A 27,674-nucleotide genomic window follows, 5' to 3' on the forward strand; every position below is an offset into this window, starting at 1 on the left:
GGGCCTCAGTTTTTGAACTCAGTTTGTAGTAGGATATGCTTGAGTATTCTTGCAGCAGTTCATGGAGTTGTGGAAGAGAAGATGCAGGGTTCGTGAGGGCTAACAATATATCGTTTGCAAAAAGGCACACCTTACATGAGGTGCCAAAAAGAACTGGGCCCGTCACTGAGGGGGTACATCTAATGGTCACAGCCAGGGGTTCAATTGCTAAAGCAAATAATAATGGGGACAGTGGGCACCCCTGTCACGTCCCATTCGTAATCCTAAATGGGGCAGATAGCAGTCCACTAAGCAGCACTCGAGCTGATGGGTTAGAGTATAAAGCTGTAATAGATGAGAGGGCTCTGCCTGCGATACCAAATTTGAGCAACACAGCTCACAGTTAGCCCCAATGAAGTCTGTCAAACGCCTTCTCTGCGTCCAACGAAAGCAAAAGGGGAGGCAAAGAAGGCGTCAAGCACATCAATCACTCTCCTCGTATTGTCCGATGCTTGTCGTCCACTCACAAATCCCACCTGATCCTCATGAACCATGGATGGGAGAAGCGGTGATAGTCTATTAGATATATGTTTCGCATATATTTTTACATCTGAATTTAGCAAGGCACTCGGGCGGGAATTAGCCAAAATCGAGAGTTTTTTCCCCGGTTTGGGGAATGAAATTATTCTTGCTTCTAGCATTTCTGCCAGAAATACTCTTCTAATGGATGCCTCTTCAAATACCAATTGTAATGGATTAACGACAAGTTCTTGGAAATGTTTAAAGAAACTATTGGAATACCCTTCTGGGCCCAGCGCCTTATCTGGGAGTTCCCGTATGACCCCAACTATCTCGTCCAGAGACCAGAATTCTTCCAGTTTGTGGAGAGTGACTGCGTCTAGAGAGGGCAAGAATAGTTTATCTGTTTAGGGGGTTGTGGGGTCCTCTTTTAGATTATATAAGGATGAATAATAGTCCGCCAACGCGTTTGCCATATCTAATGGGTCCGAAACCTTCAATCCCTTCAGAGTTTCAATTTCTTTAATGCGTTCCTGGGCTGTTTTACATCTAAGTTTCCTCGTTAGCATCCTACCTGCTTTGTTTCCCTGTACATAAAATTTCTGTTTTAGTTTAAACATGATTTTATGGATTTCCTGTAAGGACAGGGCATTCCATTCTTTTCGGGTTTTAAGGAGGTCTTAAAAAATCCTCTTATCGGTAGAGCACTGTTTAAGTTTAGCCTCTAGATCTGCAAGCCGAGACTCAATATCTTTGCGCTGTTTGTTATATTTAGCTCGGAGTCTAGCCGCAGCTTGTATAAAAGATCCCCTACTCACTGCCTTTAGGGTGCACCAATAATTATAGACATTTGTGTCCTCGGGTGCATTTGTCTCTAAAAATAATCAGATCTTTTAAAAGATATTCGTTAAGACGCCATTGTCAGAGCAGGCTTTCCCAACCACGGTCCTCAAGGCACACCAACAGTGCAGGTTTTGTAGATATCCAGGCTTCAACACAAATGACAATTAGTACCTGAATGATTCTGATTAAACCATCTGTACTGAAGCCTGGATATCACAAAAACCTGCACTGTTGGTGTGCCTTGAGGACCATGGTTGGGAATGCCTGGTCTAGAGGATGTTTTGGAATTGTACAGACACCAGCGGAGGGATACGGCTGAATGGTCAGACCAGGATATGGGGACTATACAGGATTTTTGGATATGCTGTAATGTCCATTTATCTGTCAATGCAAGGTCTATCCTTGAGTGGGAACTGTGGACCGGAGAGTAGAAAGTGTAATCCTTACATGAAGGGTTTTTTGCCCTCCAAATGTCATATAGGTCATATTCATTTAATATACGTCTAAATTGTGATGATTGGTCATTGGCGGTGGGCCTACGCATAGGTCGTAATGGAGAGGACTTATCCAAATGGGGGTCCAATACTAAAATGTAAATCGCCCAACAGCATTAATCCTCCTGAGCATGTGGATTGAAGGGTGGTGCAGAATTTGCGGTGAAACAGCATTTGTTTGGTGTTGGGCACATACACCACTGCAAGGGTGACTTGTTTATCATCTAATGTACCATTGAGGATTAGGTAGCAGCCCTCTGCATCGGACGTCTGTTTACTTAATTTAAATTGGCACCCGAGGAGAATAATAGGGCCACTCCCACCTTTTTTTTGGGCCGTTTGAGGTATAGCAAAGGGGAAATCTGTAATTAGAAAACTGGGGTGGAGCAGAGGCCATAAAATGGGTCTCTTGGATGGCCACTACATGGGCCTTCATCTTAGCAAAGTGGGTTAAAGCTAGTCTCCTCTTGTTTGGTGAATTAAGTCCTTTTACATTGATAGATATGACATTAACCATAGTCTATAGTTGGGGTATCGCTCATTTGTGTTCCTATAGTGTACCAGTAGGAGCCTCCAACAAGGACTTTAGTCAGGATGTGGTCAGTCAAAAATAGCCATATTAGATTGAGTGGGCAGAGTTGGATGTACCATAGGGGAAGGGGTTGGGATGTGTGGGTAGACCGAAGCCGAGAAAGGGAGTGAATAAGGGAACTAAAAGGGGAAAACAGTGAGTACCCATGGGTACTGTAACCTAAGGCCACCACTATCGGTGGCTCGTGGATGGGTGTGGTGGAAAACTGTACCACCCACGCTCTCCTTGCAACTACTTGTTTAGTCTAGTGTCTGAGTTGTCAGTACAATTAACAAATCAACAATATCAGTTGGATCAATTAATTAAATATCATTATTAGAAGTAAACAATATCGGGAAAAGCTATATGCTAAAACCAGTTAACCACTTAAATAGGGCAAAAAAATTCAACATGTTTTCTGAAAATGTCCAACGGAAAAAGCGGGTCCCCGCAGCTTGGGACCTGTCCATAGAGATATGTCTATTCAGTGTTAACTGCGGCTACTGTGGGGGCTAGAAACCAACTCTAATGTATCACAATATTACAAACATAATATAACATTTCGGGCAATGGTGTAAACCTGATGTACAGGTAATGTAAAGGATACATATAATTAAGTTGCTATCGACCAGTCCTTAGTCGGAGTGGGATGTTTAGGACCAGTTGCAGTTATGGAGTCGAGATTCCATTTGTCCAAGAGTTTGATGCCATCGTCTGGAGAAGATATGATAAAGGTCGATCCATTGCGACGAACGATTAGTTTGGTTGGGAATCCCCATCTGTACTGTATGTCGGCTTTCTGTAGAGCTTTAATAACAGGGAGGAAGGCTCTGCGATTGTTGATGCCGATAGATCTCCAAATATCTGTAAATTTCCCATATCCGATAGTTCTTGGTTCTTGGATCTAGAAATGCGAAGTATCTTCTCCTTTATGTGAAAATAGTGGAAACGCATATTAGTGTCTCTAGGGGCGTCTGCTGGTGCAGAGCGGGGTTTAGGTAAGCGGTGTATTCCGTCTAATAGCAGTTCTTCAGTTCTCATGTCTGGAGCTAGGCGTTTGAAGATGCTCAAAGCATGGGTCTCCAAATCCACAGTAGCTATGGACTCGGGCATGCCCCTGATTTTAATATTATCTCGCATGGAGCGATCCTCCAGATCTCCAACCTTAGTTTTCAGGGCATCAACTTCAGCCTGTAGAGCAGGGGTGGGGATCCTCAGGCCCAGGGGCCTTATGCGGCCCCTATAGCTGGTCTGAGTGGCCCGCCCGGCGGCTTTGCAAGGAGTCAAGTACAGGGGAATTCTCTTGACAGGTCGGTAGTTCTCTCGAGATTCCTCTTAATCAACAGCAGCCGGAGACTGACAATCCTATTCAGTGGCAGCTGCCAGAGCATGGGACGGCTGCAGCAGGACAATTTGTAAGAGAAACGGCCCTTGGCACAAAAAAGGTTCCCCACCCCTACTATAGAGCACCATATGATAAAACGAGATTGTTGCGTGAATTGATCATTTCCTCGAATTTGTTCTCCAGATGGTTGGTTCTCTAACCTATGTCATCAATGCTTTGTTGACAGTTTTGCAGAGTATTTTTGAACTCCGCAGACATGTCCTCTTTAAAGGTAGACAATAATGAGTCTCACTGTCAGGAGGGCATTGTCGCCTTGAGTTTCATCTTGATTCGACATGGGTCGTGTTGGATCAAATGGCTTTGATAGGGCTGAAAGTCGTTTGGAAGAATCTTTATCTTCAGGAGATGATTTAGTAGAAGGCGAAGAAGGTTGGGGTTTGAAGAAGGGTTGTCCCTTTTAGGTTTAGGCATATCAGGGCTATGAATGCAATCAGATCCAGATACTTTATTGCATCAGGAGCAACCGAATCACAAAGGAGGTGATTACTGTCATCCCGACCAACTCTAGTTGATTTTGTGGAGAGCGGCTGTCTAACATCACTTCGGGATGATAGACGGCTATCCCCGGCTCCGCAACGTGTCTCCGTCGGCAGCGCTACCGCCCCGGAGGCAGGGGGAAGGTATGTGCACAGGAGGGACAGCTAGCTGAAGGGGAGTTCGCCGGCTATTTTTAGCTAAAGTTGCCGGAGCTCTACACTAAGTCGCCATTCACATTCCCGGACAGAAATAAATAACTTTTTAACCGTGTGAGTGCTAACATTGCTGTGCGAGATCCTTAAAATATCTGCTAAATATGCCAGCATCACTTACAGCGGCTGATCTTTTAGTATAAATAACTACGAATACAGCCAAGTCAATTTACTGAAGTTTAGTTAAATAAATGCACCCAAACAAAGAACAGTCGCTGTGAGCAATGCACATTTTTAGCGGATATTTTGAGGATCTCTCACAGCAACGTTGGCACTCAAAGGGTTAATGTTTATTAAACAAGTAAATGAGATGGGTATGTAGCCATGATCATCATTGTAGCCACAATGCAAGCGCACATGCTGCAGTATTCACGGCCGCCCATAGGAATGAATGCGTATGCAGCCACACTAGTCGTACCATCCATGCCACGATAATGGTTGAGCAAGGCTACATCTGTATTTAACAGGATAAAATATACACATATTTAAGACCTCATTTTAAGTGGGAAGCATTTGTGCACCAAGCATACAGATGTGTCCTCATACGTCATATGCTGCAGTCGTGACAAATAGCCCCTCGTGGCACACCAGGTCACATAAGATTCTGCTAGGCCCAGACATCTTCCAAAATTGGATCCTTATTGCAATGCGATGCAGCAAGGATGCACCAGGAGACTCTGCTGACATCTCCAGGGGCGAGACAGGTCGTCTGGACCCTGGTAAAATGGAGGGGTGTGACCACTGGGCAGGGGCATGGCAACCAGGAGGGGAGTATCCATGCCCGATGGAAAACAATAAACTCAAATGCAGGGTGCGGGCGGCATTGCACACAGAGGGAGAGATGACAGGCCGTGCTGAGCTGGGGAGAGAGGCTGTGCTGCGGTTGCAGCCTGTCATCTCTCTCTCCACTTCCTGGCTCTCTGCAACTGGAGAGGGAGGAGAGGGCACCAATCCCCTCCAGCAGAGCCGGGCTTGGGTTCAAAGTACCCACTCCCCACCTCTCAACACCACTGGGCGTATCTGATACATGACACTTGTATATCTGTGTGCAACTGAGTCTGAATCTGTACACCTTTTTTCCAGTACAAGTTCTGTTGTGCTCTGAATACTGAAGCTGTCACACATTATATACAGGGTAACATCACATATCAAATTAATCAGCACAGTCTCCTGGTGCAGCCTAGACAACTTTTGTGGAAAAAAAGATACCTTATGTTACAGAGTCTTATTGTATTGATTGCTAGAGTCACATTACCACATACACAACAATACATTTGTTGATTAGAGCTTAAAAATCAAATGTAAACTTCTTTCCTGTAGAAGTCCAAAGGAAGTTGTAATGTCCATCAAAGATCTTTTGAATTTACCTTGTTTTGTGGGGAAACAGTGTGGTCATGGCCTTCTTAATATTCAAAACAAAACTGCTGTTTATTATTTAGCATTTACCTTACATCGGCTGATAATACTAATGTGATTAAAGTTATTAGCTAGTGGTAACTAATCAATACAGTACAATTGTATAATGAAAATCAGTAGTAAAGCATTGGCACCATATTGTATGGAAATTCAATCGTCAGCTGTCTGTCTAGCCAAGTACCTCTGAATGGCCCAAGAAACCACAAGCGTCAAGTTATCATTTGAGTTACTGAGGCTGTCTATCATCATCTGTCTGCTTGGAGGGCTAATGGTCCACAAAGAATTGGAATTCCCTTCTAATTCTGCAATGGTGATATCTTCCCTTCCATATCCTTCCAGAAACTGGAGGGCAGACTGTAACAATAAATAAGATTTCATTATAATTAATCAGCAATCACTCATTTTACACTCTCGGAATTCAGGCCTGATTCAGACCTGATCGTTAGTCTGAGAAGTCCTGATCGTTAGTCGGATTCAGACCTGATTCAGACCTGATCGTTAGTCTGAGAAGTCCTGATCGTTAGTCTGATTCAGGCCTGATCGTTAGTCTGAGAAGTCACAGTGGACTGCAAGGAGCAAGCTGCCACCTAGTTGGAAAGAGATGACACCCCTTGCTAAATTGCGTGAGAATTACGAATGGATCACTTATCGTTATCCTATCGCAAATCATGTCACAATTCCCAGGACATTGAACAATTTTTGCTGTCTGTGAAATTGTGAGCAAGTCTGATCCTTCCACAAATCTGCGATTAAGACATGCTGGAAGTGGTCATCAATGATGTCACAGACCCTCATGTAAAATGCCTTCGCATGCCTGGGTACTCCAGGTAGTGACCCTTTTACATGTTACTCCAAATATGCATTATACAAGGTAAAGCCCTGTTACACAATATGCCAGACAGAGCCCCCATTACACATTATGCAAAGTAGAGCAGCCGTTACACATTACGCCAGATTAGACATTATGCCAGGCAGAGTCCCCATTTCCCATTGCGCCAGGTAGATCCCCATTACTCCAGGTCCCAGTTACACATTACAACAGGCCCATTACACACATTATGTCAGGTAGAGCCCCCATTACATATTATGACAGACAAAGCCCCATTACACATAATAATCCAAATAGAGAAGATAGAGGGAAGGAGGAAGAGAGAGAGGGGCTGGGAATACTACCTGATTCCAGTAGCTGCAGATGATTTTGATGGGGGTGGGCACTTTCTGTCTTAGGCTCTGAGTTCCATGACTTGTGTGCATTTAGCGGATGGCTTAGCAGTGAGGTAGTCTTCCACTAGGTGCAGGGGGAGCAGCGGGCAACCGAAGCAGCCAGGGCCCCAAAGCAGCTGCACCCCTTGCACCCTTAATAGTTTCACCACTGTTCAGGGGTAAATCTAGAGGAATTCTATTATATCTGACTATTTTCAACCTGATGGAAATCTAAGAGATTTGCTCCAGTTTTTAAAAGCAGTGGCTTTTACATTCCCCCAAAATGTTTTAGCAAATAGGTGATATTTGTTTTCATTTATATTACTGTGTATATCATTTTAGATTTTTTATATATATATAAATATATATTATACAGTACCACTGGCTTTTACTTACAGTATCTTTATTGTTAATCCTCATAAAATGCTTGTGTTGAGATCCATCTATTTCTTTTAGCTGGTTCTGTTGTGCGCTCATAGTAAAAATAGGCTGCAATGCAAACATTGTTTTTATATGCCAGTCACCTTGTCAATAGTAAGCATACAGAATATACATATTCACAATAATAAAAAAAAACTTTATGATTTTTTGGTACTTGTGGATAATCACGGCTCCTACGATGTGCATCGCATAGCAAAAAATCGCATCATGCGATTTGATCGCATGCAATCGCATGCGTTTTTTAACAGAAAAGCATCCAAATGCATTGAAATTAGTATCAAACATGTTCAATGGCCCCCAAATGTAATTTTTGAGGCTGTACCACCCCCACTATCAACGCGAACCCGAAGTGTGGGGAGCGCAGCGAGCCCGCGAGGGGCAGCGGTACGCGTCCTACGACCGATTCATACCCCCACTATCCACGTCGGCGTGGAGAATAAAAAGTGTGGGGAGCGCAGCGAGCCACCGAGCCTGAAGTGTGGCGAGCGCAGCGAGCCCCGCGAGGGGACACGGATACCTTCACAGGTATACATGTCCCCTCGCGGGCTTCATAGGTGTCCGCGTCCCCTCGCCACGCTTCGGGCTCGGTGGCTCGCTGCGCTCGCCACACTTTCTATTCTCAACTCCACGCCGACGTGGATAGTGGGGGTATGAAAAGGTCGTAGGACGCGCTCGCCACGCTTCGGGTTCGCGTTGATAGTGGGGGTGGTACAGCCTCAAAAATGACATTTGGGGGCCATTAAACATGTTTGATACAAATTTCAATGCATTTGGATGCTTTTCTGTTAAAAAACGCATGCGATGTGGTCGCATGCGATTTTGTAAAAATGGTTAAAAACTGCAAAAATCGCATCCAATCGCATGCCATCGCATGCCACTATATATGGCATGCGATGGTAGCCGTGATACTCCACAAGTACCGATTTTTTTTTTAACCAAACTTTTTTTTATTGAAGCATCACATAACATAATATCACATAGCAAATACATTGTTGTACAATAAAACATAGCTTTGTCAAGAAAATAAATATCTCAAGTAGGTTTTAAAATTTTTAATAAAACATAGTGTCCAATAGATGGAGGCCCTGTCATTGGCCGCCAGCCGACTGAAGGAGGTGCACATGCACGAGATGCTCGCATGCCCCACTCCGACGGAGCTTCCCATTGGTCCCCGTCAGTCGCCGCCACCTTGCCGCTGGTCCCCGCCGCCTCCCGCACCCCCCTAACCCTGCCCATCTCCCTGAAGCAGAGACAGACAGGGTTTCCAATCCAATCCTCGCGCATCCCAGTCAGATGGAGTCCCTCTCAGCCAGCGCTCGCCAGCTGGGACATTCTGGCGAGCACTGGAGTTGAATGGGAGGAGCTCCATCTGTACAACCAATTTATTACAAAATTACAATATCCATGCACCAAAAATTGTGTTTGCTTTTCTTTTGCACTACTGATGTCAAATCACTGTGGGTAGTATAACTTAACCCTTTCAGTGCCAAGTGAATTTGACAAATAGGTGTGAAAATTGCCAAGCAAACATATTTTATTCAATTATACCTTATACCTTATACCTATATACCTTATGTAGAAAATATCATCTTTTTTTACACAACATTTTTTATTTGAATTTAGATAACAAATGTGAGCGACGCTGGCATTTTTAGCAGATATTTTGAACATCTCTCACAGAGTTGTTGGCACTCAAAGGGTTAATGAATGCACCTTGCTTGGCATTGATGTGTCTGCTTGTGCGCCCTTAGGTACAGTAAGCATCCAAATACATTACATACTTAGCTCCCTTAAATGTTATGTATAAATATCAACCATCCAGTTAGTTTGTTGAGAGTCGTGACATAACATAAGAATCACAGTACAATTCAAAATAAACTAAAGAATTCAAGGACTCATAGGAATATATGACTTGCATGGTATGATCTGGAAATGCCATATGGCAATAAGACTGCAATTATTCTATTGATAATTTCAAGTCTTGTTGCAAACTGACTGTGATTCTTTAGTCTTTAATTCTCGATCATGATGTGCTGGAACCTCAGTGGTCATGAGTGAAACTTACTTCACTCAGTGGGCCTTATTCTAGTTCATTCTTTCTGACAAAATCCTTCTTAGATGGACAAAACCATGTGCACTGCAGGTGGGGCAGATGTAACTTGTGCAGAGAAAATTAGATTTGGGTGGGGTTTTACTTCAAACTGATATCTATATTGCAGTGTAAAAATAAAGCAGCCAGTGTTTACCCTGCACAGAAACAAAATAACTCACCCAAATCTAATTCTCTCTGCACATTTTACATATGCCCCCCCCCCCCCCCCCCCTGCAGTACACATGGTTTCCTCCAGGATTTTGTCAGAAAGAGTGAACTAGAATAAGGCCCATAGTGAAACAAGACTTTTATGAGGTGAGCCTCTCATCACTCTATTACTTAGCAATGACCAGCATGGTAAATGGATAGCACAAATGACATACAATAAAACACTACTGCTGATTGTTCTTACCTGGTAACCTCCAAGAGTTATTTTAATGGACACATCCAGGGGTTTGTTTGTGACTCCAGCAACTGATTTTATCAAGGACATGAAAAGGAGAGGGAACCAGACAATGCAGATCAGAAGAACAACGATCATGCCACCCATTCCATACTTCACCACTTTCTTCTTCTTCTGACCTCTGGGCTGAGGATATCTCTGATTGAAACAAAGGCAGAGAGAAAATATATACTATGTACCAAGAATAAAGCTAAATAAATTATAATCATGTTATATAAGTGACAAGTGTATGGTACTGCAATATAATAATATGCTGCTGCTACAACTACAAAAGGGTGTGGAAGTTGAAATTGCACCTCTATGGTATTAATGTATTGTGAACGCCCTCTACGCCATTTAACTACGCTATATGAGTAGATTTAGTTTAAATCAAAAGAATCTTAAATCGATCGAGGATGGACGTGATGCATTAATATCTAATCATTGTGGTGCTCCTGACATATGCACATTTTGTATTCCCCAAAGTATTGGAATATGATCGTCCATACTGTATTTTATTGTTGAAACCATCGTCACAGACGCAAGTTCATTAAACAAATAGTAATGCGAGTAAATACACAACTCCAGAGATATATGTATGTATAAATGTGTATGTGTATAGAGACATGTGTAAATAGCTCCAATCAAGGAACAAAGGGCCATACACCTAGGTGGTTTGAACCAGCTACAACCAGGCAGGACTCAAAAAGAACATCTGAAACCTAAGAAAGAAGAAACCAATGAGAAGACACCTGGTCTCCTTGTCTCACCCAATGATCATCAAGAATGACCCTCCAGCCCCTTGCCTATAAAAGGAGATACACTGGGCCCAGATGGACACATGTGATATTTTAGAGCACATTCCCAGGATCCTGGGGGAGCGTGTGCGATCGCATCTCGGCGTCTGTGACGATAAGTGATATTCTTATATGTGTTTGTTACATTGTGTTATCTGTACCTGCATTTTATATTCATTGCATTTATTGTATTGTATTTAAACATTGTCACTTGCTGTATATTGTTATGTTACCCCTTACTTATATATATCTTAAAGGAACGGTGTTGGATCCATTTGTCTACTTTAAAGGAATGGGTCTGGTCTCCTTATTTGTTATTTAATGAGATAACCTGTGTTTACTAGCTTAGAATATCATGAAAAGGGTTAAACCTGATAAACCACAGAAACAATAGTGTGTGTTTGAACCTATTCATATGTAAAGGCCCCCATACACTATGCGATTTGGGCACGATTTCACCCGATTCGGATGAAAGGGGCCGTGAAATCGGCCCAAATCGCACTTGCAGACACCCCGTCTGATCCGATGCGCGGTCCCGTGCACATCGGATCGGTGTCGGGAGGTCGGACGGGCTGCACATAAGATTTGCTAAATCTTATGTGCAGCCCAGCCCCAGAGCCATGCGGGGGATGCCGGCTACTGAGAGCCGAGCAGGGGGAGGCTGCATAGGGAGCCGGGCAGGAGGCACTTGAAGCTGTTGTGGTGGGGTGACAGTGGGAGCAAGGCGCCGGGCAGGGAAGATGACGCTGGCTGCCTGGCTGCGGCGGGAGCCGGGAGGAACACAGATAACTTAAAAAAAAAAGCCTATACAGATGACTAGCAAGCCATTGATTGGCTGAGACCTCTCTCAGCCAATAACTGATTGGCTGAGAGAGGTCTCAGCCAATCAATGGCTTGCTAGTCATCTGTATGTTTTTTTTTTTCAAGTTATCTGTGTTCCTCCAGGCTCCCGCCGCAGCCAGGCAGCCAGCGTCATCCTTCCTGCCCGGCGCCTTGCTCCCACTGTCACCCCACCACAACAGCTTCAAGTGCCTCCTGCCCGGCAGCCAGCGTCATCCTCCCTGCCCGGCGCCCTGCTCCCGCTGTCACCCCACCGCAACAGCCTCCTCCTGCCCGGCTCCCTATGCAGCCTCCCCCTGCTCGGCTCCCTATTAGCCGGCATCCCCCCGCCCGCTGATGTCCCCCCCATGGCTCCCTCCTCCTGCAGCTCCCTGGGGACTGCATATGATAAATCCATACGATTTATCATATGCAAACCTTGGCACATCAAGTGCCTAATCGTGTGTCCCCCTCCCGGGGAGCTGCAGGGTGAAATCAGGTCCGACTTGTCCCTAGGACAAGTCGGACTAATGTATGGGGGCCTTTAATGTGTTTTAGAACCTTTCACAGACACTGTGACACGCAGCACTGACTATTGTATTGAATGATCTGGCCACTGCTAAGCCTAAAGGTCATTACTCACTTCTTGTTTTTCAAGAGCACTCTGCTGCTTTTGACACTATTAACCAGCGGCGGCTCCTACCTCAGTGCAGGAGGGGGCTGCCACTGGCCGTGATGCTGCTGCCGCTGCTGCTCAGTAGTGTCCTCTGTACTGCGCATGTGCTGGCCCTCAGCTTCTATGGGCTGCTTCAGCATCAGCCCATATAAGCTTAATCACAGTTCCGGCACATGTACACTGCAGATGACAGGCACCGGGATCGACGAATGCGCAGCATCGGCCTCGGTACTGTGCATGTGCATACCCAGGATTCTATGGGCTGTAGCAGCCCATAGAAACATCACAATCAATACGTCTTCAGGACACGGCCCTTTCTTGATTCTAATCCTACCTACTGTATCTAATAACTCTTTCAGGGGCAGATTTATTAAACTCGGGGAAGTGATAAAGTGTCTGGTCTTTTTCACCAGCCAATTAGCTCCTACCTGTCATTTCAAACCAAGCCTGTAACTTCACAGTTAGGAGCTGATAAAGTACCAGCCACATTTTCACTTCACCGAGCTTAATAAATCTGCCTCTCAGTGTCTTCTCTGAATCCACCTTCTCTTTGTTACCTCTATTAGTTGAGTACTTCAAGACTCAGGGGGTTATTCTGATTCACTCGGAAAGGCACAGTTACTCTCTAATGGACAAAACCATATACACTGCAGGTGGGGCTGATGTAACATGTGCAGAGAGAGTTAGATTTGGGTGGGGGTGTACTTATCTGTGGGGGATATCTATATTGCAGTGTAAAAATAAAGCAGACAGTATTTACTCTGCACAGAAACAATAAACACCCAAATCTAACTCTCTCTGCACATGTTACATCAGCCCCACCTGCAGTGTATATGGTTTTGTCCATTAGTGATTGAGCCTTACCGAGTGAATCAGAATAACTCCCTCAGTCTTAGGTCGTCTGCTTTTCTCAATCTATACCGCATCTATAGGTGCGTACCCACGGTACGATTTATGTTCCGTATGATATTTTATACGATTTCCCAGGAAAGTCCCAGTGGTCAAAAGCATACAATTTGTGCTTAAAATAACGTACAGTGTGCATAAGATATCATATACTATATGGCGTCACAGCTGTACTACACTATACTATCTTATGCTTTCTAGCCAGATTGAGTTACATGCTCACCCGAGCAGCTCCCTCCCAGACGACTGGCGGGAGCGCGCATCGTAAGTCGGATAGTGCGTACACACGGTAAGATATAGTGCACTATCTAGCATGCAATTCGAAACTAGCTAGATCAGAGGCGGAACTAGCAAGTTGTGGGCCCAGGTGCAAAAAAATGCTTTGGCCCCCCCCAACACACACAAAAAACAGCACTACAACCAAAAAGAATACAAGTCACAGCGATATGCTTGTTACCTATCAATGTGACTTGTATTCTTATTGGTTGGAGTGCCGCCATTTTTCTGCAAGTTTATTTGGAGCTACACTGTCTCTTACAGAAGGGCACCCCGAGTTAGTTTCAAATATATATTGTGGTCACAAACTGGCAAAATCTCACCTGCACCTTGACAAAGGGGCATGCCAGCCCCAAAATGTAGGATTTTGCCAGTTTGTGACCACATTATATATATTTGAAACTACCTCAGAGAGCCATTTTCTGGAGGGCACCGGGGATAGATAGATATCTATATATCTATATACACACACACACACACACACACACACATATATATACACAATTCCACCAGGTCCGGCACTCAGTGTAGCAAATGCAAATACCTTGCCCAGGTGCTCACTCCAGGTGGGGCTGACACCTCTATTAGATAATAATCGTCATATATATATATATACAGCATCACTCTCGGACTCCAACAAAGTTAAATTAGTGACTTTAATAAGTAATTTATTTCTATATACACAAAATGTCCTGGTACTCCCCTTAGGAAAAAAAAAACTTCCCTGGTTCCCTGGGCTGGCCATTTATTTACTAATATAAATATATTTTTGTGCCCCCTAATTCTTTTTTTTACTTTTCAGCCCCCTCCTATTTAATTTGACATTTGTGCTCCCTTTTTTTTTTTTTTACTTTTTTTGCTCCAGCCTCCCCCCCTTATATTTAATTGTGCTGTGCGGCCCCCAGCCCCTGTTGTAGTTGAGGATGTTTTGTCCCTGGCTCCCCTCCCCTTAAATTTACTTACCTCGAGTCTGGCTGCCTGTGCCTGGTGCTCCAGTGACGAGTCGCTCCTCCGCTCCTCCTGCCGCGTGCTCAGCCTGACAGCCTCAGAGCAAAATCACTTCCTGTCGGTCTCATAGCAGCAACAGGCAGCCTTGCGATTGGCTGTCTGTTGCTAGGCTACCCGAGACCAGTCCCGGGCCGGAATGGATGCAGACGTGCAGGGCGCTGCGCCGCCGCTGCATACATTACATTTCTGACACATGCCATTGCTGCCTACCAGTGCAGCCACCGCTACCCGCCGCGAACCCCCCGCTGCCCGCGTACCCCCGTAAGGCGCACATGAAAAAAAAAAAAAAAAAGAGGAATTCCTTATGCCGGGCAGATGGTGGCACCGGGCCCCTTTAATCCCTTGGGCCCCGGTGCACTGCACCGTCTGCACCGGCGGTAGTTCCGCGCCTGAGCTAGATAGTGTGCTAGATTTTGCACTATATCTTACCATGGGTACGCACCTTAAGGCAAACTAATCACCTTTTTGGATTTCATTATCATCTGAACGTGGATGATACTTAAGTGAGTACATAGAAATAAATTCTGAATCATAGGGAAATGAGAAGCCTGCAGCAGACTATTTAAAAAAAAAACTGCGTCTGCACATGTACAGTAAGCTACAATATTAGGCTACTGCTTGAATGCACATTCATTTTAAATTTAGAGTAATCCAATGCAGTTTTTTTGTTGCAGTTTGATAGTATTAATATTTTCTAAATAAAAAACGGCAACTTACAATTTAGTTATTAATTATTATTAATTACACTCTGCACATTTCCACCCGAGCGTATGTGGGCATGTGCTGCACTGATAACAGAAATATTTTAGGGAGAAATATGACTTATTTTAGCAGCTGTGTAAATTTCTCTTCCCAGCCAGATCTTGCATTTAGCGGTCTCTAATTGTATTTAATTGGTTTTGACATTACATAAAGCGGCATTGCAAGAGTAAACAAAAAGGAAAAGACGTGATAGCTCCTTCAGAGCTGCAATACTTCTCACATATTTCAAGATAATAACTGTACATTATTTACCTTTTCTGACTCTCGCCAGCATTTTAGTATAAATATATGAGCATAAATATCCTCCACACAGATCCAGCTGGAAAGGCTGAGCGTAGTGTCAGTCCATACCCAATCCATGACGGCTCGCAACTCAGTTAAAAATGGCACCAGGCGAAAGCTGAGGAGAGAAATCAAACGTCACTAGATCTGGTGGCAGCTTTAGTAGCTGTTCTCAAAGCCCTGCTGACCACACGTTATTTATAATTGTGGAGACCTTTTGTAAAGACTACAAGTATTTTCGACTTTTCATTATGTTTGTATGTTTTTTTCCTATATATTGTGTTCCTTACTTAGAAGTGTCACAGGGAAGCAGTGCAGATGTAACCATGGCAACACTACAAAGACCGCGTCACCATCTAAGCCTGATGCTGACTTGGAAGTAAAGCAAGTAACTTTGTATCTGGAACAAACCATTCTGCACATACATTTATTTTTGTCTGTGCGGTGTAAAACACTGGCTGCTTTTGCATGTAACCCACAATTGTTAGGCAGCTTTATTTGTATACTGCAATATAGATATCAGTTCCTACACAATCCCTGAACATCTTTGAACATTACATCCGCCCCACCTGTAGTGCAACAGAATTTTGCCCAGGTGTACAGTTGCATGTGCTCACTGGGCAGCTGTCCTGGGACCCTTGATTCTAGGGGCCATTTCTGACTGCTCTGATTATGAATGACACTGATTGGCCAGGGAGCATTCTCTACCTGCCTCCCAGTCTGCAACCAGACAATGAATGACTTGTCAGAATCCTGACTGTTGGATGGCTGGCGTTATCCACCAATCAGTGTGCTTACAGCCATTTACTGTATGGATGCATGCGGAGAGATGGTGCAGGACTACAAGAGAGTAGGATATTATATTAATTTATTCACAAAAGCTGGTGGGTAGGGCAAGGGTGCCGACAGCGCTGCCATGCCCCAGTAAAAATAAGGGGCATGACCAATGAGAGGGGGCTACACCCCTGTGTAGCAGGAGACAGGTGGGACACCCATTCAGGGACAGAGGACAGGCTGTTGCTGCAGCTGCAACTCTTCCCAGCTCAGCACACAGCCCAGAGCAGCATGTGCTGAGCTGGGGAGAGAGGCTGCGCTGCAGCAGCAGCCTGTCCTCTCTCTCCCACTGCCCAGATTCCTGCAAAAGGGGAGTGGGTAGTGGGAACCGATCCCCTTCTTCAGACCCGGGCCCGGGCAAATAGTACCCACTCGCTCCCCCCACTCAGTGGCACTGTGTAGGGGCCCCAGTGCAACGCTTTTCCTGGGGCCTACAATGCTGTTAAGATAGCCCTGAATACATAGGCTAATTACTTTTTTCTTACTTTACTAAAGGTGTAGCTTGTGCTGTTGATAACTTGTGTTACTTACCCTTGAAATAAGAACAGGTTGACATAATTGTAGCTCTTGGTGAGGAAGTTACCAAGCACTCTCGTGGGATATCCGCAACGAATCTGATAAGCTGATAGTCCAAAGTAGATGCATTTCACAAAATACCACATCTGTGCAACAGTGTTCTGACTAAATTTCCTGTACGACAACAACAACAGTGATTATTTAATCATTACTTGTGCACTGGAATCACTTTTAAATATTTATAACAAATATAGTTCAACAGCTAAAATTCATCAAAATTAATATTTAGGTAAAGTACCTCTCTGTCACTCCGGGCAATATGAAAAACATCCAGAAATGTATTCCAAACACCAAGATAACTTGGAAAATGACTTTCCCCATGACCGTTTTCCTGAGATAAAGTGCACGGTCTACAACCATGGTGCCAAACTGTATCAACACCATCACCAAGAAAGCCTCTGGTACCTGGTCTTCTGACAGTGAGGAAGTGATGTCTGCTGCAGCTGAATGTTTCTGAGAAAGGAAATATAGATCATATAGGCACAGTATACAGCGGCTTCTGTTACTTGGATCATTTTTTTTAACCTACAGTATTTGCAGCAGTTTCTTACTATCAACCAACACAACTTTGGTTTTTCATGTTCAAGAAACTCACAGATTGCTATTACCAATAACAAGTTACACAATACAGGTTGAGTTTCCCATTTCCAAACATCCTATATCCAAAATATAGATAAATCTGAAATCCAAAATACGTCTGGTCCCAAGCATTTTTAGATATTGGAGACTCAGCCTGTACTATATAGAACACAAACTTAAATGACTCATACTGATCTCAAACTTTGTAATGTCATTCAGAAAAATAAGTAAATTCTCTATCAATACTTTTGTTTGTACTGCCATAAACATTCTCTCACTTACATCAAACACGAAAAGTCAAATTTCCTTTATCAGACAAATGTGAGCACCTTTATGTTTTTTATACGATAATATAATATAAAAAACAGATATGACGAACCTCTCTCCATTCAATCATCAAATTTGGTTAATTTCCAAAACCATCTTTTGTAGTTTTGACCATTTTAATTAATGCAGCAAGGAAATTGAAATTACTTGCAGTAGTAATACAAACTTTCCAATTTCCTTAGTGTAACAACTTACCCCAAATGCCCAGAAGCCAAATATGATTACAATGAAGTCTACAGTATCAGCCAGGAACATTAGCACATAGACATCTGTCACAGCACTGTAATCTGGATGTATGAGATTGTAAAAAAACTTTTTGATTGGCAAATATATCTGGAGGAATCTGGGGAAAGAATAAAAATTCATGTTAGAAAATCATCAATTCGTAGAGCTATGCACCCAGTCATATCATATATATATATATATATTCTAGATTGTTCTCACAACTGCTCTATTGAAATGTAGGGTGAAATTTAATAGGATGAGAGATTCAGAAAGTGAGAGATTTGATAAGAAATTTACACGGCAAAACCTAGCTTGATTTTGCAGTGTAAATAATTGCCACTTTAAAAAAACTGGAGATTTCTTACCAAATCTCTCACTTTCTGAATCTCTCATCCTATTAAATTTCACCTGTAGAGTAGGATAAGCCACCCCATTCCAATCATTATCAAAAAGGTAAACAAAATCAAAATAAAGCATATCACTAAGCCTATATTAAATAAGATGGTAGTTTAACATCACTTATCATATCTCAGTGGTCCTATATACAATCACATGTCAAGTATTTAGTTTTGAATGAGGATAAACCTGTGTTCCCTTAGCGGGATTTGAAAGTGAACATTTTCCCACGCAGTTAACAAGACATAAAAGTATATCACACTACTTACGTTTTAATGGAAAAAGCTTTTGCTTTGATGAGCTGCTCTCTAAGTTTTTCCATGAGCAGTTCCTTTCTAGATTTTTGCTTTATACTTAATATGCTGCTCCCTTTCTGGCTGCTGTTCCGAGTGCTGGTGCTACCTTTAATAAAACCAAAAAATAAACGGTCTTACTTACCATTCAGAGAGCTTATTCTCATTTTCTAATTTTTTATTTATTTATGGTTCAAAATCGTTTCAATGTAAATGTGCAATGGAACCCCTTTCTGTTATATGGGCAAGCCTAGGCTGTTTTTGCTGGGTGTGGTATAGTACCTCAAAGGTCGGGATTCTAATGGTATATCGACATTGGAATCCCAACTACCATACTTCAACAGGGGGACAAGCGCATTGAAGCCCCTTGCATGCTCAGTGGCTGGCTGCGCTCCCCACAAGTTCTACTCTCCCTCTATGGGGGTCGCAGACCCCCATGAGGGAGAATAGCCCCTGTAAGTCCGGATTCCGACTGTGGGGCATTTAACAGTCAGGATTCCGATATCGGTATAATGACCATCAGAATCCTGACTGTCGAAAGGTCATACGGCACCCGTTATTGTTCACTTCCTAAAGAAGTGCCAGCAAATGGTATTCCTCATGTCATTACTCTGCGGCAACACAAATATTTAAATAATAAATATAAGTAAATAAATAAATTGGGCAAAGTATTAAATTGCCCAAGTACAATCAATATAATTACAGCATGAATGGATTTCATAAAGAAAAAAAATACAAACAATATAAATATAAATAAACAAATTAGGTAAAGTATCCACAATATATAAGGGGGCATTCTATTAGCATGAGGGCTCATTAATGTTTTTTTTTCAAAGCCGGATTTCAGGTGCTGCAAAAGTGGAAACTTATCCTGGATTCATGGGTCAACATAGAGTAATTTACTAGGTGAGAAAAGGGATTTCTAATCTAATAGTACCAGGCATTAAAGCACGATGATACCATCCCTTTTCACATGCCTTAAATTACTCCACCTTTTTGAATTCCCCCATAGTCTTTAACAGCCAACAAATTTATATAGCATACTTAATATCAATTAATGTAGCATTATCAATTTTTGTATATATCAGAATTGTAATTTTGAACGAAAAATGAATACAAAGTAGTAAAACTGAATAATAGATATAGGAAAATCGACAAATAAATAATCTGAAGTGATTAGTTCACAGCCGAGATTCATCTAGTGCTTCTTCAGAAAATGGACATAAGCTCCAGAATATTGAGTATGCAACAGCATAAATTGATGATATCCCTAAATGGGAGACACTCTGTGCCTTAGCCTCTATATGGTGCACAGTATGAGAATAGTCAACTTGGGGGAATCTTTGGGTTCAATACATTGTTCTACTCTAGGCCTGAAAAATGTGTTTCTTCTTAATCGGCAAGTGGGTACCATGGGGTCGATCCTAATACACCCAAAGGATGCTGATGCACCCGTTGTTTGCGAATTGTCACGACAACGGGCGCACTTTACGGCGGGCCGAATTCGCTGAAAAACTCCTTGCACCTCTGTAATTTTCAAAGCAAAAGCAAATTTCAGCTAATTTGTCCCTGCGAAGGGATAATTCGGGTGCCGGTTTCAGCAGCTGAACAGGAACTCGCACCCTTCGGGGTTAATAGGATCGATCTGCATGTCTTTTTTATATCCTTATTGCTCCTATATTTGTCATAATATCTGAACCAGAGGCAGAACTCTGGGAGGCAATGGAGTCATCTGCCGCCGGGCTCCTGCGTCAAAGGGGGCACCTCTCCTCTCCTTCGAGTTTGAATCAGTTAATTGAAAGCAGTTGATTTTGCTAATGTGGCTGCCTCCCCCCTTTTTTTTGCGAGTGTCACACTCTGTATTAGATCCCATGACTTTACTGATTGGTATTTGGGGGGGACCAATCCTTATCTTGCCTCCGGGCAACTGGGATGAACTTACGCCACTGATCTGAACTATCAGTTATCCTTGACTGTTATTCTCCCTGCTTCCCCAATTAATTAGTACTCTTGCTATGCCCCCATAGAATTTGTAAGTCTTTCTATTTCTTCTATTTCTAGATAACTATTACAACTATTGATTTTCTAGGTTCTTTCATGTTTCATGTTGCTTATTTATCTGGCCAACTATGTTTTAGCTACAATTCCCATGACCCCTGGGTTATGGAGTCAAGCACCCCTAATATTCCGCCACTGAATTATTTACCTGAATTCATAGGTTTGCTAGCAATGCCCATGGCCTCCCACAGCAATTTATTATATTGTTCTCTTCTTTGATCTTTACTCTTTTCAGTTCTCCTTTTGGTCTTATCCTATTCTCAAACAATACAAAGGGGTGGAACCTCTTCGACTTTTGATATCATTTACCTGAACTCCAAGCCCTTAAGCCTGTAATGTAAAATCATGCTCTTTTATATTTACATTTTTAATTCTGTATAGGTACTGTACATTACTCCCTATGGCTTCACTGTACATCTGTACCCCTTCTCATTCTTCTCAATTTTATTTTCCTTTCCAGAACTCAAGTGGCATAATTCAGTTTAAAAAAAATTCTACTAGACATTGACTATAAATGCCAATGCAAAAGTCCTAATTATTCCCCGGTTTACTAGTTTGTTCACTCATGTCATATGACTTGCTTGTATTTCTTTAACAAAAAAATGAGGATGCTACACTGTATTTCAAGACAAATACTGACCTCTCTTTGATCTGTGCGAGGAGTAACTGGACCTACGAGAAATTTGGGAACCACTACTAGAACTTTTTCTCCTGATAGCTGTCTTCTCTTCTGGAAAGTGAACATGGATGGACTCTGCAGATGCTGCAAGATTAACTGATTTTAATGAACCAACAGAATCTTTTCTGCCTGATGCTTCGGAATATTCATCATCTGTGTCATCTTTGTGGGTGGCATTCTCAGTCACATCGTCCTCATCCCAGAGGCCATGACACTATTAAAGCAGAAGAATTTTTATTAAGCATTAAGCAAAAGAAGACATTTCTGACAAGAAATGAAGAAAAGTTTTTTATTTTAGATACTTATGCAATTGTCATTACAAATATATAAAGTCAACATTTTTGTAGCCTAAGCACATAAGTCTAGTAATATCTGAAGTCAGTGTCTTTCTTAGCATCCTCCTTTTTTCATTGTATAAGGACCACACATCAGGAAACAAACAGGAAGGTAGAATTATGGGGCCAATTCAGGATCAGTTGTTGTGATCTGCATTCGGCCCCAGTCCTGATGGACAGGGTTTGCGCATGTGCATTTCTGCGCATGTGCAAACCCTGGCACCAAAAGGCGTCATCGAGTTACACACTTGCTTTGCCATTCATTGGTCCGGCACAACCACTCTCAAAGAAGATTTCTTGGAGGGTGCCCCTTAATTCACATAGCATATAGTAATCCAAGTAATAGCAGCACTCCATCCATAAATACACACACATACACACATGGTCTATAAACAGTATATTAAAATATTTTATTATATTTTCTATAACAGTGTAGTAACTGTAGAGTGGGCTAGTAAATCAAATTTTTTTGGGCAAGAACAAGTTTATTGAATGCAATAGTTTACCGGGAGAAGTTTTAAATCACATTATACATAAATGTAAGACTTAATACCTTTAAAATAGATCTATGAAAAAATAAAGCGAGAAGTTGAAGCAGGTCATATAGTACATATCCTTCTTTCTTTTCCACACCGATTATATTGGGTGGATGGTAAGGTTTGTCTTTGTAAAAATCCAAATTTGTGTTCCATGGGAAAAATCCAAATTGGAAGAAATATTTGATAACAATTGTTACCTACATCAAAAACAGCATAGAAAATATAGTTATATATTACTGTAGCCTTAGGGACAATTTATGTATGGAAAGTTATTTATTTTTAGTCAGAATTCTGAACTGTTCACACAATAGTTTCCAACAATAGATTTGTAGAATAGTAGACTTTCCATGCTTAGTAGCACAGATAAAGCTAAACATGGAAACATGCTGTAAGTGGGATCTACAACATTACTCATGATCTTCAGCACTCAGCATATCATTGCATTACAAAATGCCTTGCAAACTGGCAACTTAATTACTGTAGGTTTCAACAAATGTATAAATCTGCTTATATGTAACAGAATCAAACAAGTTAGGTCCAGATCTTAGAATAATAATTATTTGCATTTTTCTTTAAAAAACGTAAAACTTTGATATTTCTAATGTTACACCGTAATGACTTATGTTTGAATTGTTCTTCTACTTGCTGTCTTCACCAGGCATTACAATGGCTTCCCTTCCCCAACAGAAGTCAATTCAAAGTACTCATACTTACCAATAAAGCCCTTGCCCAGTCCTCTGACATCTCCAACCTGATCTTCCCACACATTTCTGCATTCTCATTTAACTCTGCAATGGCTACTGCCTCTACTCCCAACTAATTAATTCCTCTCACACCAACCACCAAGATTGTGTCTGTGCTGCTCCCCACCTCTGGAACTCTCTCCCTTTATCACACTTTAATCCCTGTTCAAAGCTCACTCCTTTCTCCTTTCCACACCTCTGGGTTCAGTCAGTGGTGCTTTCTTGGGTATTGTATGTGCAACTGTTTTGTATAGCTTGTGTCCCATGTTCTTTTTTAGTTGTGATTTGTTTTATTTGCGCTATTTCTGGTTATGTAGTATAGCAACATATACTGTAAAGTAAAATAATAATTGTGCCAATGCTAGAATTATAAGATTGAGAAATACTACATACCTCTGTATATACAATGGCTGTCATCCAAAATCTTTTGCTGGGCCGTGGCACAGATAACATAGCCCACAAAAATATTAGAATTGGCAGAACCAGTGTTATCATGGAAGCAGAGATCATGTGGTTGAGAATGATCACAAAATAGCACACCATTTCTGATCTGGCCACTAAGGTATTATAAAGTGCATAAATAAGTTGCAGTAAGCGGGGCTGCCCAACATAAAATTTTTCAGAATCTTCCAGCTCTTCATCTTGAAACATCCTTTAAAAAAAAAAAAAAATCAAGTAAGAATGATAGAAGCTTTGTTAGGGAACACTCCTTGAAAAGGAGATGCAGTTCCCCTATGATATGCATTATTTTGACATAAGAAACACTTCTCATCTCCCTCATTTACTACAAAGTGTTAGTATGGGAGCTTATGGGGGATATTCAATCATCTTCCGCTATTCCTGATGGCTGAAAATGGGTGGGGCCCTATTCAATGCTGTCTTTCCCGACAGCATCGAACAGGGATCTCGGCAGACCCAGCCCGACTTTAGATGCAGTCAGGCCCGTTCTGCTGAGAACAGCCATGGATTGTCAAGCTCCCGGCCGCAGCTCGAGGATCCATGGCCGTATCTCATGGCCATGCGCACTTTTCAGAGTTCAGCAGGCGGGACATTGAATCCCGCCTGCTGATTTCACGTCGAGCCGGCCGAGAACGGGCCAACCCGAGAGTCATGACCCTTCATTGAATATATATTATAGGCTTTTATAGGTGCAGCTTTTACACAAACCTGGACCTGGACAGAGACATTACCAAGTATCCAATGGTGTCATTTAGTAGACTGACATTGTAAACAAATGGTTTGCATACACAAATAACTGTGTGGACAATCCATGCCCTGATTTGCCATCCCTTGCGATGAAACCCTCTCACTGAGGTGTGATGGGCAATACCTATGTAGGTGCATAGAAGGGCATGGTGTACAGACCCCGGGGACTCAAGGAGTCAAGAGAAAAAGATCAATTATATTTCTTTGCAAATAAAACCCTCACTTGTTTAGAAGCAGTTCACTTGCAGTCAATTCATGTGTAAGAGGCGGCAATATAGAATCATGTAATTTATCAGTGCGACTGTCATCTGGACTTAGCATCATCAAATTGTTATCAGCAGATTCATCATGGGAAGCCAATGACAGCTGGTCAAAGCTAACAGCTTTGCTGTAGGATGGTGGAAGATCCCCATCTGCTGCAGAATATAAAGGCATTTCTGTGTCAGGTGTATAACTAGATTCCTCCAGGTCAGCGCAATAGTCTTCTTCCTCAGCACTTATTCTGGAGGTGGGGCTTTTTCCATCTTGTTCCTGCTCATCTTCTACTTCCTCAATGGTTTCTGTTGTCCCTTGCCGTGAGTAGACCATGGTGCACTGCGTTGGTTCACTGTATTAGGGAAAGACATGATGAAGACATGATGAAAAGCAAAGTAAAAGTGATCAATGCATTTTTTAGATATATCTGTAAAAGCCTTATACAAAAAGTGCAAACAGAATTTAAAGTAAGTTAGCAGGTATGTACCTTTGGCCACACCTAATTAAATTCCATTATTCAAATTATAATGAGAAATTGTTTAGAATAAAAAAAAGTGCAAACATAAAGTCTGCAAATGTAGAAACATCAGCTGAAAGCACCATAACCTTTCTAACACCCACTGTCCTATTATTCTGCAGTTTTTCACCCAATATAATTAGGTTGTTATTTGTAGCATTTTATTTAGGGGCCTATTTTTCTAATAATATTTGTAGGTTATTTTAGGAAAACACCTGTTTAACAAGCCCTGGAATGCAAAGCATTCTGGATCTTGTCCCCGGCGGTAGCCTCTAACCTACACTTTGCAGAAATTACCAGGAGAGGGTTCCACAAGAACCTTTCCCAGCAACGGTCACTCATGATCAGCAGAAGTTTCATGTGCAGTAATGCTGAAGGAGAAGTGAAGTGATTGCATTGGTCCTCTCTTCACTTCTAAAACACTTAATCAATCATATTGTTTTTGTTCGTAGACAAGAGCCTACTCAGTGCCTTATTCAGCAAAGTAACCCATGTATCTTTACCCTTGTGCACAGCACAGCAATAGTTAGGATGATGATTAGCATTGATGTTGCATTTTGCTGTGTTCTCAGAATGCATCTTGTTCTATTTTTGCATTTACTGTGTATTAATAGTTTCATGAAGAATACAGTGAGTTCCAAATGCTAATACACATGCTAATAGAGTTTTACTAGCCCTTCAAAATGCAAAACTGTTGGCGGGTACATGACTCAAGGGGCATTTATAAACCACAAACTGCATTGCTAATATACTTCTGTTATGTTATACACACAGTTTTGCAGCATTGGGACAGTTTAAGAATTACAGGTATCTGATGTTCCCTAAAATTTTGCCCTTGCTAATGGGAAAAGTTGGCCAGACTGGGCCATTTCTTGCGCATGCACGCAGCATCTATTCCCACAGCAGAGTGGCTGAGGGCTGGCCAGTAGCTTACAGAGCCACTGGTCAGGCCTCCACAGCGGTGAAAATGGGGCGTGGCCTCATGGGAATGATGCAATTTGCAGGCCATGCCCCTTGCTGCTAAGCCACGCACCCTTCGGGTGCGCAGCTGTCCCTCTTTTCCTATCTAAAAAGTTGGGAGGTATGTATATGCCATCAAATTCTATGTTTTCTTTTTACATCTAATGAAACACATTTTACACATTAGAGCTTTAAATGTAAACTGTGACTCATTCAGACACAAACAAAGTGTCACATAATAAAAATTATCCCTAAGTTATCTCACTCTAATGATTAGAGACAGTGGGGTAGATTTATGAAGTAGTGATAAAAGAGGTGAATTGAGCCAGACGAGACGTGGCCCATGGCAACCAATCAGCTGCTCTGTATAAATTTATGTTATGCAAATTATAGATATCACTTTAGTGCTAATTGGTTGCCATGGGCCACTTCTCCTCTGCCTCACTTCTCCTCCCTTATCACTGCCTCATACATCACTATTATAGGAAGAACATAAACCTTTATGTACTGTATGAAGGGGAGATCCCAGTAACAATATGCGCTTTGGAATAATATTATTACTGTTTTTACTTGTACATTTTCACATTTATCCCCAAACTGCCTATACCTTAAAATTCAATAGGCTATGTAGGCACAAAGCTACTGCAATGGGAAGCTGCGCTGACCTACTGTAATTGGAGTCTAGTCTTGATAAGACCATTCCCAGGTGTGTCACACATACAGTACTGTACCGTAGCTTTGACCTTAATGTCCTGCTATGAGCAGTAAGTGTACTGTATGCTATTATTGAATTTCTTTACAGTATTAACAGTTATACTAAGTAGAACAAGCATTTGATAACATTTATGAAAAAAATAAAGAAATGCCTTAGCCTGAAGAGCAATATATAAGGTTTATGAAGAGCTGACATGAGAGAACAATGCAGGAATACCAAAATGAACAATGAGTGAATTAGACATGCATGGATAAAGCACCTTGATGCTACACTGCCACTGTCAGCTGATGAAGAGGACATGTCCATGCTGTACATTTTACGAAGCCTAGGCCGGGCACGCTCACTTGTTTTTGGTACAGTGTCTGGTCCGTCTAAATCATCAAGTGTGGACTGCCTTGAGAACAGCATGGTTGCTTCAGTGTTGCAGCTAGCAGCACAAACAGTCACAAAGACAACAATAAGTCAAAAGCAAGCAAATGTTTAACACATAAACATAATCTGACATGATTGCATGCGACTGAACAAAAAGACAGACACACAAAAAAGCACTTGTGAATATAACAAAATTATGAATAGATCATTTGCAAACAATAAGCACAACGCTAATAATAAATTAAGAACTGTAAGTATACTTTCGTTTAAACCTGAAAAACCCATTACAGTTTTTTTTTAATTTTTTATAATAACGTTACCTTAAATTTACCATACTGTATTAGTTCATTAATTTTAAGAACTGTCACACTGGTAACCCCCACAAATATATTGTCTAAACCCCTTTAGAAAACTATCATTTGTAATTGTAGAAACATTTTATTGC

General features: G+C 42.0%; 1 protein-coding gene across 6 annotated transcripts in view; it reads right to left on the reverse strand.

The window, feature by feature from the left end:
• The window catches only part of PIEZO2 (piezo type mechanosensitive ion channel component 2), a 360,808-nt gene that overhangs the window by 9,936 nt on the left and 323,198 nt on the right, over positions 1–27,674 (reverse strand). For 5 of the 6 annotated variants that reach the window (XM_083187660.1, XM_083187659.1, XM_083187658.1 and 2 more), the window contains 13 exons: positions 27,117–27,284; positions 24,634–25,017; positions 23,598–23,856; positions 22,476–22,658; positions 21,549–21,801; positions 18,827–18,959; positions 18,132–18,279; positions 17,269–17,483; positions 16,986–17,144; positions 15,591–15,738; positions 10,065–10,253; positions 7,516–7,608; positions 6,098–6,270 (listed from right to left, as the gene is read on the reverse strand). In XM_083187660.1, coding sequence (XP_083043786.1) covers positions 6,098–6,270; positions 7,516–7,608; positions 10,065–10,253; positions 15,591–15,738; positions 16,986–17,144; positions 17,269–17,483; positions 18,132–18,279; positions 18,827–18,959; positions 21,549–21,801; positions 22,476–22,658; positions 23,598–23,856; positions 24,634–25,017; positions 27,117–27,284 — 2,505 coding nt within the window. The remainder of the gene's footprint in view (positions 1–6,097; positions 6,271–7,515; positions 7,609–10,064; positions 10,254–15,590; positions 15,739–16,985; positions 17,145–17,268; positions 17,484–18,131; positions 18,280–18,826; positions 18,960–21,548; positions 21,802–22,475; positions 22,659–23,597; positions 23,857–24,633; positions 25,018–27,116; positions 27,285–27,674) is intronic. The other variant, XM_083187662.1, reaches the window with a different exon arrangement.

The sequence above is a fragment of the Crinia signifera genome, chromosome 5 (genome assembly GCF_055691185.1).
Source record: "Crinia signifera chromosome 5, ASM5569118v1, whole genome shotgun sequence".
NCBI lineage: Eukaryota > Metazoa > Chordata > Amphibia > Anura > Myobatrachidae > Crinia > Crinia signifera.